Source organism: Toxorhynchites rutilus, chromosome 3, assembly GCF_029784135.1.
Source record: "Toxorhynchites rutilus septentrionalis strain SRP chromosome 3, ASM2978413v1, whole genome shotgun sequence".
In the NCBI taxonomy this organism is placed as follows: domain Eukaryota; kingdom Metazoa; phylum Arthropoda; class Insecta; order Diptera; family Culicidae; genus Toxorhynchites; species Toxorhynchites rutilus.
Genome location: NC_073746.1, coordinates 253,238,994 through 253,253,086, shown reverse-complemented (window position 1 = coordinate 253,253,086; position 14,093 = coordinate 253,238,994). Strand labels below are relative to the sequence as shown.

General features: G+C 39.9%; 2 protein-coding genes across 3 annotated transcripts in view; one reads left to right on the top strand and one right to left on the bottom strand.

Annotated features, from left to right (window-relative positions):
* Positions 1 to 4,498: 4,498 nt before the first annotated feature.
* LOC129778283 (cytochrome b-c1 complex subunit 6, mitochondrial) lies at positions 4,499 to 5,234 on the top strand. 2 transcript variants are annotated; one of them, XM_055785088.1, is made up of 3 exons: positions 4,499 to 4,641; positions 4,735 to 4,850; positions 4,935 to 5,234. In XM_055785088.1, the coding sequence occupies exons 2-3, from the start codon at positions 4,767 to 4,769 to the stop codon at positions 5,106 to 5,108; spliced, it is 258 nt and encodes an 85-aa protein (XP_055641063.1). In that variant the 5' UTR covers positions 4,499 to 4,641; positions 4,735 to 4,766; the 3' UTR covers positions 5,109 to 5,234. The 2 variants fall into 2 exon arrangements, with proteins under 2 accessions (XP_055641063.1, XP_055641064.1); XM_055785089.1 differs by having other exon boundaries at positions 4,512 to 4,641; positions 4,708 to 4,850.
* A 4,487-nt stretch (positions 5,235 to 9,721) lies between these two features.
* Positions 9,722 to 14,093, bottom strand: part of LOC129777454 (rabankyrin-5) — a 48,880-nt gene continuing 44,508 nt past the window's right edge. Inside the window, exons 4-7 of the mRNA XM_055783722.1 lie at positions 12,745 to 12,879; positions 12,456 to 12,694; positions 10,226 to 12,391; positions 9,722 to 10,162 (exon numbers count right to left, since the gene is read on the bottom strand). Coding sequence (XP_055639697.1) covers positions 10,030 to 10,162; positions 10,226 to 12,391; positions 12,456 to 12,694; positions 12,745 to 12,879 — 2,673 coding nt within the window. The 3' untranslated portion in view covers positions 9,722 to 10,029. The remainder of the gene's footprint in view (positions 10,163 to 10,225; positions 12,392 to 12,455; positions 12,695 to 12,744; positions 12,880 to 14,093) is intronic.

Sequence of the window (14,093 nt, the reverse complement as noted above, 5' to 3'; positions counted from 1 at the left end):
AAACTTTCATTCGGCATCGGACTGTTGAGCAATCCAGTTCACTTTGCTTTCGCTGCGCTACAATCTAAGATTGGACCCCACCAGTGGTAACCCAACTTGGATATCGTCGTGTGGTTTTTTCAGTTTGTTTTTCCCGTTATTTGTATCATGTGTTTTCCTTTCCATGTAATAAATTAGACGCTTCTCGTAATGTGTTTGACCAAGAAAAAGAGGAAGGCAGGCTCGAGCCCTGCAAAAAACGAACGCATTGCCAGGGGCAATAAAATTTCGAGCCAAGCGTCATCTAATGATGCACGCGATGTTGGTGCAGTGAATAGCGCTCGCACTGAACCGAGCCTTCGCGAGTGTGACACCGCATCGAACAACAGGGAAGTAGGCGATTTCGGCGCGTCGGTCGAAAATGTAAACGCCGTTACCCAGGCAGCAACCAAAATCAAGCTCCCCCCGCTGGTGGTGAAGGCGGTCGCTTTTGACAAACTTATCAGCGAACTCACATCGATGGGTGTTACAGCAGAGTACAAGCTGTGTGGCATAATTCAGTCTTTTTCCAAGCAGTTAACATTGTTTGTTTTCCGTCATCATAAGGGCTTCGTTGGTGCGTTGGTTGTTATTACAAAGAGTTTATTTCGCTTGTTTAGTCACCAAGAAAGTAAATGTCGTTCTGGAATTTTGTATGTGATTAGGTTTCACTTGCCAGTAACAAAACTTCCTCCACTTAGGGTGACAGATCCGCTTCTCTCTAGCATCAGAAAGTAATGCAACTCTTTTTCGAGGCCAGTAATATTAACGGAAGCGTTTCTTTTGAGAATAGCGCAAAATGATAAGAAGTGTTTATATTCCTAGTAGTTTCAAGCCACCAATGTATGGCTCTGTATGCATGCTATGGCGAACGCTTGTTTGGCGCTTGGTTTACGTTATACGAACGATGGCTAGAGGTGCGATTCCTTTGAGGCAATACTAAATAACATGTAGCATAATATTTGATACTTGCAAGTGTTGTCATTGTTGTTGTTTCCATGCGGTGCCAAAGATATATTGATGTAGTTATGTGATGTGGAATAATGGTGCTGGTGCAACATGTATATAATCGATTGTAGCCGAGTATATGTCAATTGCGAAAAAGGCCACCGGAATAGCGTTCGAGGTAAATTTTCAATGCATTGACATGAAATAAATTGCGACGTACGATCAGCTAGTGTATTGTTTTGCGAAGGCAAGAATGAATCATCAATCAATTATCGTCAACAGATTCTACAATGAAAAAACCACTTCAGAAATTAGTCTACTAAGCAGTTGTTTCTAAAATTTCACAGCATTATAGAATAATATCCCAAGGTATAAACAAGCGACTTATATAAAATAACAGCGTAGTTCTACGTCAACAATGCGGTCGTATCTTGGACACAACCTCCTATAATTTTTTATTTTATTGAAAGCTATTGGTGTTACTTCGATCACTGGCGTTAAAGTGCTTGAGATTGGGTAGACTGTACACTTCGTAGTTGCTCTTCAGGATTGACCTGAACAAACGAAATTGCTTTAACACTAAACCTACTTAAGTTTCATGTATGCCTATTCCTACCACAGCGGGTCAAGTGACCCTTTATGAATAGTTAGTGAACAATGACTCGATTTCTATAGTTTTGTTGAGGAACGTGACATACCATCTTACTCCTGTATATTTCGACTTTTTGGGATAACAATTATTAGCAAAATAATGAAATTACAATTTTTGACACGAAAAATAGCACTGTAGCTTGGAATGGTTACTGTTAGCTCGCTTGGATAGTCAGCAATACAGTTGATTCTGATCATGCACTATTCATTCACAAATACAACAAAATATATAAAACAATAGCTGAACGTTTGCACGAGTAAAATGACCCGTTGCGGTAGCTAGGGTAGATTACATATTACATATTTATAAAGATTATATTTATAGATTATATTTACATATTTCTCATTAAACAAATTACAAGAGAGAAGTAAACGCTGAAAAATTAATTCGATGTATGTTTTAAGAAAAGTAGTGCAGGCAAATGATGTTGTAATAATGTAATTTGCAAGAAAATGTTGACAAAAAGTTTAAAATGGTCCATTTGACTCCAGTGTTAATAAACAAATCTAAACGCTATCGTCCCGCTGTTCCACATACGTCTTTTCTATATAATGTAAGTTACGAACCACTTGTCAATTCCACCATTAACGAAATGAACTGTACGCAAGGTTATATACACTTCATTTCATTTTCAACGTTTTCACCAAGGGATTGCTAGGATGGCCGCCTTTCTGTAGCCAGCATAGAAAATCATGAGCATAAAAATCATAACCTAAAATTAAAAATGAAGTGCTCCGCGTGATTCTCCGGCAGTGATTTTAATTGCAAATGGCAAAGAAAGCTTCCGGATGGGTATCCAAACATCGCTTTCCAAAGATAGTTTCCTTGATTTACGTAATCAGAAATTAACATATATGACTTCAAACATTAAACAACACGTGAGCCCCCTAAGCGCGAGCCCTGTTTTATGCTGCCTACGCTCAATTTGCATTGGTTGAGATAGGGTTGCCAGAGCCCCGGTTTTCACCGTGAGGTGGTGTTCGTGATCTTTATTTACTTTACGTAGAATAGAAGGTTAGGGATGTTTCCTGTGTATACACACGGAGAACGCACGTGTTATACACACAACGAAGTTAGTAATAAAAAATCCTCAATTTGTTTGAAGTTCTAAAGTTTTTTTTTTAATATTTCTCGATTTTAAAAGCTCTAAAAATCATAAAAAGTGACAAAATCACAAGTTGAGCCGATGGTAAACATGATAGTAAACCGATTATTCACTGCAAGTAAGGTTTTATGTGATTTTTATCGATTTCATACTGAACAGTTTTTGTTTACTTCAGCAAAATGTTGAAGTACCACGTCCCGCGATGCTGGACAGAATAATTTCGAATGAGATAAACTAATCGGAGAAGTTTTCAACTATCCCATGAATCCGCTCCTTGGATCGGGAACGGGAACGAGAACGACACTGCTTCGATATAACCTCTCCACACATTTGTTCATCTGTTTTGCATTATTTTTATAGTACAGGTGCGATAATTTTACTTTTTTCAGTTTTAAAATCTGCTGAAACTGCTGTTTCATCATTTCATAACATATTTTGAGACAGTTCTTGTGTTTTAATTTTAAACAGTAAAAAGTGTTTGAATTTATATGAATTCGATCGATAGTTTTTCACTATTTTTTGCTTTTTCTGTTTGCCTACCACTACTTGAACAAAGCAAGAAGTAGACTACCTTCTTATTCTATGTACTTTGTGGTTCGTGTGTAGACCAGAGATGCCAGGTTTGAAGACATGTTGAAGATATTTGACTTGCTGTGAAGACATTTTGAAGACATTATGAAATGTGTGGAGACATTTCAGTATGATAGCGTACGTGGGTTCTTCAGAGACATCATTTCCATGAAATTCTAATTTTTGGCCGAAAATATCGTCAAAAGAAATAGGGCTTTTGTCTCAGTGTCATTGGCTCGCTTTTTTTTATAACAGTATCATTTGTTTTATCTTGTTCTAAGTAATCAACGGAAACTTGTCTCGAGGTTATTCACTTACTTTTTTCAAACTTTTACAAGCAAAAAAACCCATATGAATATACGGTAAGTTACATTTAATTCGATCTGCCGAGGCACCACTTAGTGTCGCATTGGAGGCGATTTTGACCTGTAATTGGACATTCGCGATGACAGTGATACAATGTCGATAACTGATGGCGACTTCAAATGTGGGGTCATAATTTGGGCCTCCACCTCGATGTTTACAAAAATGTCCAATTAGAGGTAAAGATGTCAAATTAAACGTGTCGCATTACAGGTTTGTCCAATTAGCTAGATGTCGAATTAGATGTAACTTACTGTAGAATGAATTCAACAACAAAGCCACGTTTACTTCAAATTCTGGAGAACTTCAACCGGTATGAATACATATTGTCTCTAGAAGACAGTTCATTTGTACTCGAGAATTCAAATGATTGCGATATTGTATTTGAATTATTTTGGGCCTATACTATACAATAGATTAATTTAGACCTTCCAAACGACCACTTCACAGATCGAAGGTTTTCCGGTTACATACCGTTTCAATAATTAGTTTTATGGATATGGTTTGAGTTACAATCAGAACTTCAAAGCTGGAATAAACAAATTGAATTATCACGGTTCCATTTTTGTGGAAGAATAGGAGTTATATTCACTCAATCAACGGTTTATCAAGCCAATTATCATTTCGAAACACATAAAATTTAGTTCACAGTTGCGCAATATATCCTTTGTTCACATTTATTTGAATAAACTTCAAAACCTCAAGTAAGTTTAATGAAATGCGCTTTATAACAATACCAATGAGAACAAACATTGAATAATCTACCAAGCTTTGGTCAAAAGTAAATTATTGAAGACATTTCTTAGTACCATGTGATGATATTTAAAAAAATCACCTGGCATTCCTGGTGTAGACAGCCAGGGAATACAGCCCTGCAATATTTTGCGTTTTCCTGAACTGTCATATCTTCCTAAATTTCTGTCGGCTGGGCTGAATCAAAAGTCGTTCGGAGTTATATCATCACTTAATATTAACATAAATTAAGGTAAATATATTATTTATTTTGTAATATCAATAGTTGCTGTTCTTCGAATGAAAACTTTCTCTTTAGCTATGATATCGCAATATTCTCCCACAGATCCGACAAGCCAGTAATCTTCAACTACACAAATGGCTAGCAGACTTTTCCAGTCGTTCTTCCCATCTGTTAAAGCGCAGGAGGAAGATATAATCGATCCACAAACTGTTCTCCGGGTTAGAAACGATGCCAAATAATTATAGTTTATTTGTTTTGCTATAAAAGCGCATAATCCCGCTTTCCTTTTTCTGTGTTTCTAGGAAAAGTGTGCCCAAGAAGGACACGCGACCCATCTCTACGAGAAATATCAAGCTTGCAATGATCGTGTCAACAGTCGATCCCAAACCACCGAGACCTGCGTTGAAGAATTGTTCGACTATATGCACGAACTGGATCACTGCGTCAACAAGACTCTGTTCTCGAAGCTGAAGTAATTGAATCGCGCTTCGATGAAGGATGGGCAGTTTTAGTTGTAGAAGTTTTCATCTCTAACATGAATCTGTCCTATTCAAACTTGATAGATTAATAAAGCGTCTGAACGGAACCATTACTAGTTACGATATGAGGAATAATCCTTATTTCTTGCAAAATCACTACTCTAGTATCCCTTACTCGGGTTTACTGCTACTAGATAAATGATGTACATGTATTTTTCCTAAGCTTCCCACTTCTATTGTTTTTGTTTCATGTGCATTTTTCATTAGCGACGAGGGAAATCTACCAAGTGCAATGAAGCCTGATTCATTGTCAGCTTCTATGTAACTGGATCAACTTTCTGGAAACCGTTCTGGTCTCGATTCACAAGCAATGATGAACGATGTGCATTTTAAGGACACAATCACTTCTTCAAACACAACAGCAGTATGCGCATGGAGGTGTGGCCGAATCAGCGTTTGACATTCAGCATCCACACTTTTATTGAAACCGAGGTAGAAAAATTACGGACTGGATTCACGGCAACGATATTTAGCATGGAACAACGGACACGAATTGATACTTGGAATGCGCAGCAGGGTAAGCTAGTTCAATTGGCTAGTGAGGCACGGGAGCAGCTCGAAATCTTGGGGTTTAGTGAAGTTCGTTGTCATTGTGCATAAAATCTCCGATAGTGATATCAATATCTGCATGGGGGACTACAACTTGAAGGACAACTTGCGCTTTTGTTCACTCTTAGGCATTGGTATCGTTGTTTTTTTCTGTCTTCCCCTACAAAATGAATCGGAACATAGGAAGCAGCGCCCCTGCAGTTATATGGATTGGCGGTGATTCAACTGGACACATTACCACAACGATATCGTCAGCACGTGGGTGGTACTCGGATGAGTGTTCAATAACGGTATTCTTTCTCTATTGTGTTGTCTCCGTAGCGCGTGACTTCCGTGTTTCCCTGAATAAGGTAGCATTATCGGAACAACTTATAAATTCATATATAGTATAATATAATATAATACAATATAATATATTTTTATTCTTTTTTCAATCAGTGAGTAGAAATAATTGTAGGCATAAAAATTTTCCGTTCTAAGAATAGCAGAGGGAGGAGATTGGAGATTTTAGACTCTTCCTCGTTTGCTCAATAAAGAAGTAGGAAGTCCCTCAAATGCTTCCGGGGACAAGTCTTTTCACCCTACCAAACCTTCCTTCATCTAATCATCGATCTCACTTCATCGCTCTGATGTAATCGTTCCCACTTAACCCGTATCGCAATCTTATATTGTCTTGGGTTGTTTTAACTGTCCCAAACCAAATGGTAAATCCCTGAAGGTCGTCCAGAACATGATACACCTACGTTTCCGAATTTTGTAAATGTCCATGACTTGTCAAAAATTCAAGTCAGTTGGTAACACAGCAGCAGCAGCGCCATCAAGAAGCGTTGTGCCACCTGCGGAGAGCAACATGTGGGCAACTGCAGCATAAACATGCAGAGCAATTGAGCATAAGTGTTCATATTGCGGGGGAACCTCACACGACCTCTCGACATGTGAAACTTACATGAGTCGCTGGGATAAACAGAAGCGCTCGTTGAAGGAACGGTCGAAGCGCACTTTCGCAGAAAATTCGAAGGGCGCACTGACTCAACAACAACAATTGACTATAAACAATGTCTTCGCTTCGCTGCTAGTAGACGAAATGGTCGCGGATTCATTTGGTGAGGGTACACTGTTCTTTTTCAAAGGGAGTTCTAAGTTCAAGGACAACTCCAACCGGTGACATTCTCTGTTAATTTTTAACTAAAAAATCGCGTGAGAATAGTTCACCTTCGAAAATCCAGCAGTCCATGTTTTATCGTCAATAACAACTTCTCAACCGGGATTTTTTTTGATGTCTGACAAGTTGTCTGACATCTTGAATAAAATCTTCACGTTTTTAAATTTTTCCTATCTCATCAAAGTCATTGTTACCGTAATGCTTCCAGTTGTAAAACCTTATTTGCATAATTCCTATTCTCTCTCTCTCTCTCTCTCTCTCTCTCTCTCTCTTTCTCTCTCTCTCTCTCTCTCTCTCTCTCTCTTTTTCTCTCTCTCTCTATCTCTCTCTCTATCTCTCTCTCTCTCTCTCTCTCTCTCTCTCTCTCTTTCTCTCTCTCTCTTTTTCTCTTCTCTCTCTCTCTCTCTCTCTCTCTCTCTCTCTCTTCTCTCTCTCTCTCTCTCTCTCTCTTTCTCTCTCTCTCTTTCTCTCTCTCTCTCTTTCTCTCTCTCTCTCTTTCTCTCTCTCTCTTTCTTTTTTCTTTCCAAGCTCAAATGAAACCCGTCCCAGGTTCCACTGTTACGGAAAGTGACTCGAAACATGACAAATCGCTCTTCAACGAATAAACGTCAAGAATATTCACATCGATGAATTTTTAATTCTACTCTCCTTACATGTAACAACTCTTCTCCAGGATCTGATCGACTTAAGGCAGTATTCTAGTCTAGAAATTTGAGAAACATCAAATTTTATTTTCGTCATATTTCTGAATCTTAGGCATTCAAGGAAGGTCCTAGGAAGGACTTTTCGAAAATCCTATTATTTACCGAGCTTTAGCCATTTCAGCGCGTTTTTCTCGAAACTAGTTTTTTTTTCAAACTGGCGTACACGGTATCTCAAGTACTAGTGAACCGATTAATGTCGAATTTATATGAATACAAACTGCATGCATTTCTCTATCTCTATATATTTTTCCAAATTTTACTATTTTCAAAAAACCAAGAAACGTAAAAAACCGCATTTTTCTTTTCAAACGGCCACCATTTTATCAAAAAACTTATTTTTGGCTTGCCCGAGGTTCATGCGATAGCGGCATCTTTACTGATTCAGAATCTGTTAGATTTTTTTTATTTCCGATAGCAAGAAGGGCTGAAATCGTCTACGCCATGGCAAAACTTTGTTTTTTGAGTCTACAGGATTTGGAGTGTTGAAAGAATCTATTAGCACCTCCCACAGTCTTCGGTTTCCTTGCTCAGTGTATTCTGCGGCAGCAATACACTGGGCGTTGGACAGTGTCGTTCTACGATTTGTTGAACATTATCACATTGTAACATACAGTATTAGCTCTGTTGAGACTATTCGTTCAGTGAGGCTGGAAAAACACTCGCCGCACTTCCTTGAGAAGATACGAGAAGTGTTAGTGCTTTATCCAGACGCTGTTATGCCATCACCTTTGTCCCTTCACACTGCTCAATTACTGCAAATGAGAAGGCTGACTCACTGGCAAAGGTGGGTGCGGTTGAAGGTGATATTTATCAGCGCAAAATCGCCTACAAGGAGTTTTATTCAAAAAAAAAAAAATACCATCGCTAACTGGCAGGTCAAATGGTAGAAAGATGAGTTGGGCCGGTGACTCCACTCGTTTATCCCTTAGGTTATTAGCCTCAAATCATGGTTCAAAAGTTTGGACTTGAGTTGGGACTTTATTGGCACCTTCTCCCGACTCATCTCCAATCACTGTTCGTTGGACGCGCTGTTATTTCGTATCAATCCGGCCAGCAACAATCTATGCGTTTGAGGGTTATGGTTATCACGACATTGAGCATGTTTTTGATCGTTCCCTCTTCGGGCCCGAGGAAAGCAACCCTATGTATCGGTGCGGATGGTTCGGTTGGACTTTGATTATGTTTCCCAAATCTATTTTTTCTTTAAAACAGTTGAACTCCGTGTGTAATCATCAATATTGTCAAAATCTCATTATGCCCCCTCCTCTTCATTATAAAAATGTGTCACCCTACTAATCCCGAGTCGCGAATAATCGGTTCCTCATACTATTGACCGTAGAATAAGCGAAAATGTAAATATACTTTTGAACTATTAATAGACTTAGAATTTTTCTCCTTTAAACTTATGTAACCTGTTGAAATGAACGATTTATAAAAGAAGACACTTACTATGAATGTGTCTCGGGTCACTAAGGTCTACGAGAGACACGCGGTCAGTGTTGATGGGTTGGACACGCACTACACAGGGGAAGAACTGAAATCTGTAAGCAAGCATTAGATAGGAATTCCTAAGTACATTGCAATGTGATGCTTCTGGCGTCGGAGCCTTGATGAGTTCAACGAGTTCAATGCAAGATACCGGAATCTGACCTGGCCATAGGTCAAGGCGATAGCTGAGAATCGGCGACTGAAAGTCTTTGGAATGATGGAAGTCTTTTACGTTAGCACTATGTTCCCGCGATGGAACCCAGCACCATTATTTGAGTAAGTAAGATCACTGTAAGATCCCATGGCCGATCGTTTAGCGTCACATATATGGTGCCGGATGTTCGGGTTGGATTCTTATTTTGGCCGGGGGATTTTTCGTGAAAGAAATTCCTATGGTCACGCGAACTCTAGAGCTTACCACACTTTGAGAATAGTGAGACGAAGATGATTTTTTTGGAGCAGATCGAGAGGGATCGGATAAGCCTCGCGGACCAAATTTGATATTTGAAGCAATTGTAAAAGTATTAGTAGTTGAATTGCGAGAAAGTTAGCTTTCCATGATCATTCGGCATCAATTTCGGTTAGCGCAAAAAATTGTGGATCAACTTAGAATGTGATATATCACAACGTAAAGGAGTGTGTCAAAATTCTAGTGCTTCGAATGTTCCTGTAGTTACATGGGTTTTTATAATTATAAATACTTGAATAAATGTGTTCCAAGTGCGATAAGTTCGCACTGATTGGGCTAAGAAAAGGTTGATGGAGAAAAATAAGAAAATCTCACCCAGTCAACTAGAAATTCAATTGATTGTTGGCGCATTAAATATCGTTTGCTGCAGATGTAAATACAATAGATAACTGTCACTCCATCACTATGATTGAAGATTTCTCAAATCTCGGCCTTTACGTAAATAAATTTATCTGATAAAATCATACCACATACATCGGAGCCGGCTTACGTTCCAATGCCAACTTGGAGCACTTCGAAACACACGCAACATACCCGAACTGGTTTGTTCATCCCGAATTTGATTATTGGGACATCGTTATTCGAACAACGGCTACACAAAATACGTCCACAGTGACGGCTAGCGAGATAACAGTAGTTATTTTGTGGGATTAAATAATCATGTAATCGTGAGGTATCTTACCAATGATGTTTTCTCATTGTCATTGTAAATTTCGTTCCACATTCTTGGCACAATTCCGACGAAGCCCACGGTGACTCTTGGGGTAACTCGTCCAGCAAGCGATGCAACAATTGATTTGTGGCCAATTTGTAATTGAAGATAGTCACACCTTCCTTGTTTTCCGCACCCAGACAGGCACCATTTTTGACCAAGATTCTACAAAGCTGAGGCTGGCCTCTCATGTAGGCCAGTAGAAGTGGCGTGTTACCTTGCAAATCTGGTGAATTGATGGGGTACCTTGGCATACATTCCAGGAACAGCTCCAAAATTCCTGCTGCTGTATTGTCTTTCCCGCAGCGGCACAACTCATGAAGAGGGCTTCTACCTTTCAAATTTACGGCTTCTGCATTCAATTCGGATTCCGTCAGTAATTCACGGACAACAGAGATGTGACCCTCACGGACTGCTATGTGGAGCGCGTTATTACCATCTCCATCGACCGCATCAAAATCCGCCCCATTCTGCAGCAATGCTGAAACCGCAGCAAGCGTTCCCCGTTCGGAAGCCACGTGCAAAGCGGTTTTCTGAGTTGCATCACGATCGTTCAATCGTGCACCAGCCAATATGAGATTCCGTATCAACATTTCTTTGTCTGAAGCGGCTGCTAGGTGTAGGGGGGGTGTCTGGTTCACATCGTGAACCCGTGAATTGACATCAACGTGAATTGAAAGAAGAAAAAGCACCGATTCAAGATCGTCTTTCATGATTGCCAAATGCAAAAAGTTACGGCCTCTTTGGTCCATCTGTTCTGCTGCATTGGGAAGTCTCTCGAGAATGTTTTGTGCAGCCTTGTTATTCCTTACCTGCAGTGCTGCAGCGAATGGCGTATTGCCTGTTTTGTCACGAATCTTCAGATCTATTCCAGGGTGACACAACAGTATGCTGATTATCTCTTCGTGTTGATTCTCAATTGCAACATGCAGTGGAGTTTTGAGGTCACAATCAACGGCGTTCACATTAGCTCCATGATCGATTAGTGTATGAAGGACGTTTCGTAAGCCCCACTGACAGCACAAATGTAATGGCGAAGCCTTATCTTTGGCTTCGTCTCCTCCTTGCCCTTGTGGCCCGGGTTGTCGAGGTGAGTCTAAATCACAACCACTCTTGATGAGAAACTGTGCAGCTTGTTCCTTGTTTTCATCTATCGCTCGATGCAACAAGGTTTGTAGACATCCTTCGGGTCCTGAACTCCAGCAGTCGGTATCAACACCGTGTCGAACCAGTACGGAACCGATGTCAAACTGATCGGATTCCAATGCGGACCAAAGTGGACAGTCGCCCTTGTTATCAGGAGCACTCAAGGATACCCCACGAATGCACAGAGCGTCAACAACATCCGGCAGACGACAGTGAATTGCTAGCTGTAGTGGCGATTCTTGGTCGGCAGTTAATGCATTCATATCGGCTCCTTGATTGAGTAAAAACACTGCTGTTTTCGAGTCTTCCTTTAGAATTGCTTGGTGCAACAATGTCATATCCTGCCCATTGCGGGCATTCACGTCGGCGCCACCTTGTATCAGTAATGGGACTATGTCATTATAACCTAATGATAGTGCCAGACTTAAGGGTGAGTCCCCGAATGCATTCTTCAAATTAAAATCTACCATCTCGGAGTGAGCGTCTTTCGATGCATTTTTATATTCGATGAATGCCTTTATAACCTCCTGACTGTTCGATTCGACAGCATAATGTAGAGCTGTTTTCAGTTCGGCTACACCTGATTGCAGATTTGGTGAGGCTCCCCTTTCTAGCAGAGCACGCACCAATTCGGGTAACCCTTGTCCGGCAGCTACATGTAAAGTTGTCAGTCCTGCCTTATTTATGTGGTTTAAATTCGCGTACTCTGTCAAAAAAACCGCTGCTTCCTCGAGCCTTTGTTTGGCCAAGGTGTGTAGTAGACTATCTCCGGTATCCGAATGAATAGGGTTCGGTCTAGCTCCCTTTTCCAACAGGCGACGCGCAAGATCAAAAGGTGACCCATCGGTATGTGGTGGCATAAGGGCGAACTGCAAGGCACATTTTTCCTCCAACGTACGAATATTGGTATCTAGGTTGAGTACAGAGTCACTGAGAAGTTCGTCAATTAAATCGATATGTTGTGAAGTAATGGCTATGTGTAAAGGAGTGCTATAAGGAATAAAAAAAAATTCATTGAATATCTTCTCTTTTTATTTTTAATGAGCTCACTTACTAGCCCTTGATGTTCTGCACATTAGGATCGGCACGCTGCTTCAAGAGTTGTCTACCAACGCTCAACATGTCACGATACGTTTCCGGATCGGTACTCTTCTCGGCATATGTAGATACCAAGTGCAGGGCCGTGTCGGACGTATCACGAGTAACCAAATCGACATTGCAGCCCTTGTCAAGCAGGAATTGCGCTGCGAAACCGTCGCCCCGTTTGATTGCATCGATCAGTAGTGTACAATCCTAAAACATACAGTCGTTAATGGAGGAAAAAGGAGTGTTGCAAAACTTACATCTGAAGTAAACGCATTGATATCGGCACCGCCGGTTTCCAGGAGGGTCTGAGCTATCGTCGTACTGCGCCCCATGAGTGCGAGTCCTAGAGGTAACTGCCCTTGAGGAGATAGGCTGTTTATGATTTCAGAGAGCTGAAATGAGAAGTATATATTGTCGTTATAATGTGTTGCCAATTTGTTCAAAAAGATACGTAATATTTGAAATTGATAAATGGTGCTAGGCAAACATCTATGGTTCATACAAATGTATGATCATGAAGTAAAATTTATGTGTTGCCGACAGCGTTTTGTACAAACAACGCCACAGATATGTACTCAGAAAATGTATAACTGTAGTTTGTGTTTTTATGATGGCATAGAACAGAGATGATTGTGATAATTTCCATGAATTCGGTTCTTCTCGAAAGATAGTTTTCTGCTATTTTAATTTTAATACGATATATCTAGTTCAGCTCAAAAGAATTCAAATCGGGAAGTCCAATTTTCGATCACATTTGGAGCAAATGAGGCTTAATATCAGTGATATCGTGGCGGATGTTGAACTATAGCTCCTCAAATATAAGGTCACTAGATTGGGGTGAAAAAATTGGGCCTGATCACGTGACGTTCGTGAAAACGAAATTATTTGTTTGCAAGGTTATATACACTTCATTTCGTTATTACCGTGAAGTGACGTTTGTGATCACGCCTATTGATAATTATTGTCCTGTAGCCGTCATCATTAACTGTTACGCATGCAAAATGTCGTTCGCTAAATACCCTTCAGAATGAACATGAAAATTTTTCTATTCGTGTAACAATTCGGCTGCAGAGTCGGACAAGATTAAATTCAACAAAGCAACGTTTTCTAAACTTGTTCAACCAGCTCAATTTTTGTTTCACTTTTATTTTCGCCGTAGTCATATATTACAGTGCTCCAAATGCAACTAGGGAAGACATATTGCGTTTTTGAAACAGAAATACCAGCAACGAGACAACCCAGGAGACCTTATTAAGGAGTACAAAACAACGATAATTTCTGTCTTGGAATATGTTTCCGCCAGACCGCTATATATTATATGCACAAGCTCGAGTGAATACAATATCTTTGTTTGTTTACGGCAGGGGTTCCTATGCGCCCATCTTTTTGTATTTTTTTTTATCCCATTTATTTATTTCAGGCTCATTAGCATTTTAGCTGTAACAGGACCGAATTTTAATTGTGTACATGTCACATGGTTATCATATCTATAATTATAGCACATTACATTACACAGTTGCCATTCGCCAGTATTCCTTCTATACCATTGCATATGGTACATTTACACAGTAGCCATTTAGGCGTAAGAGTATTCTGTATTGTATTT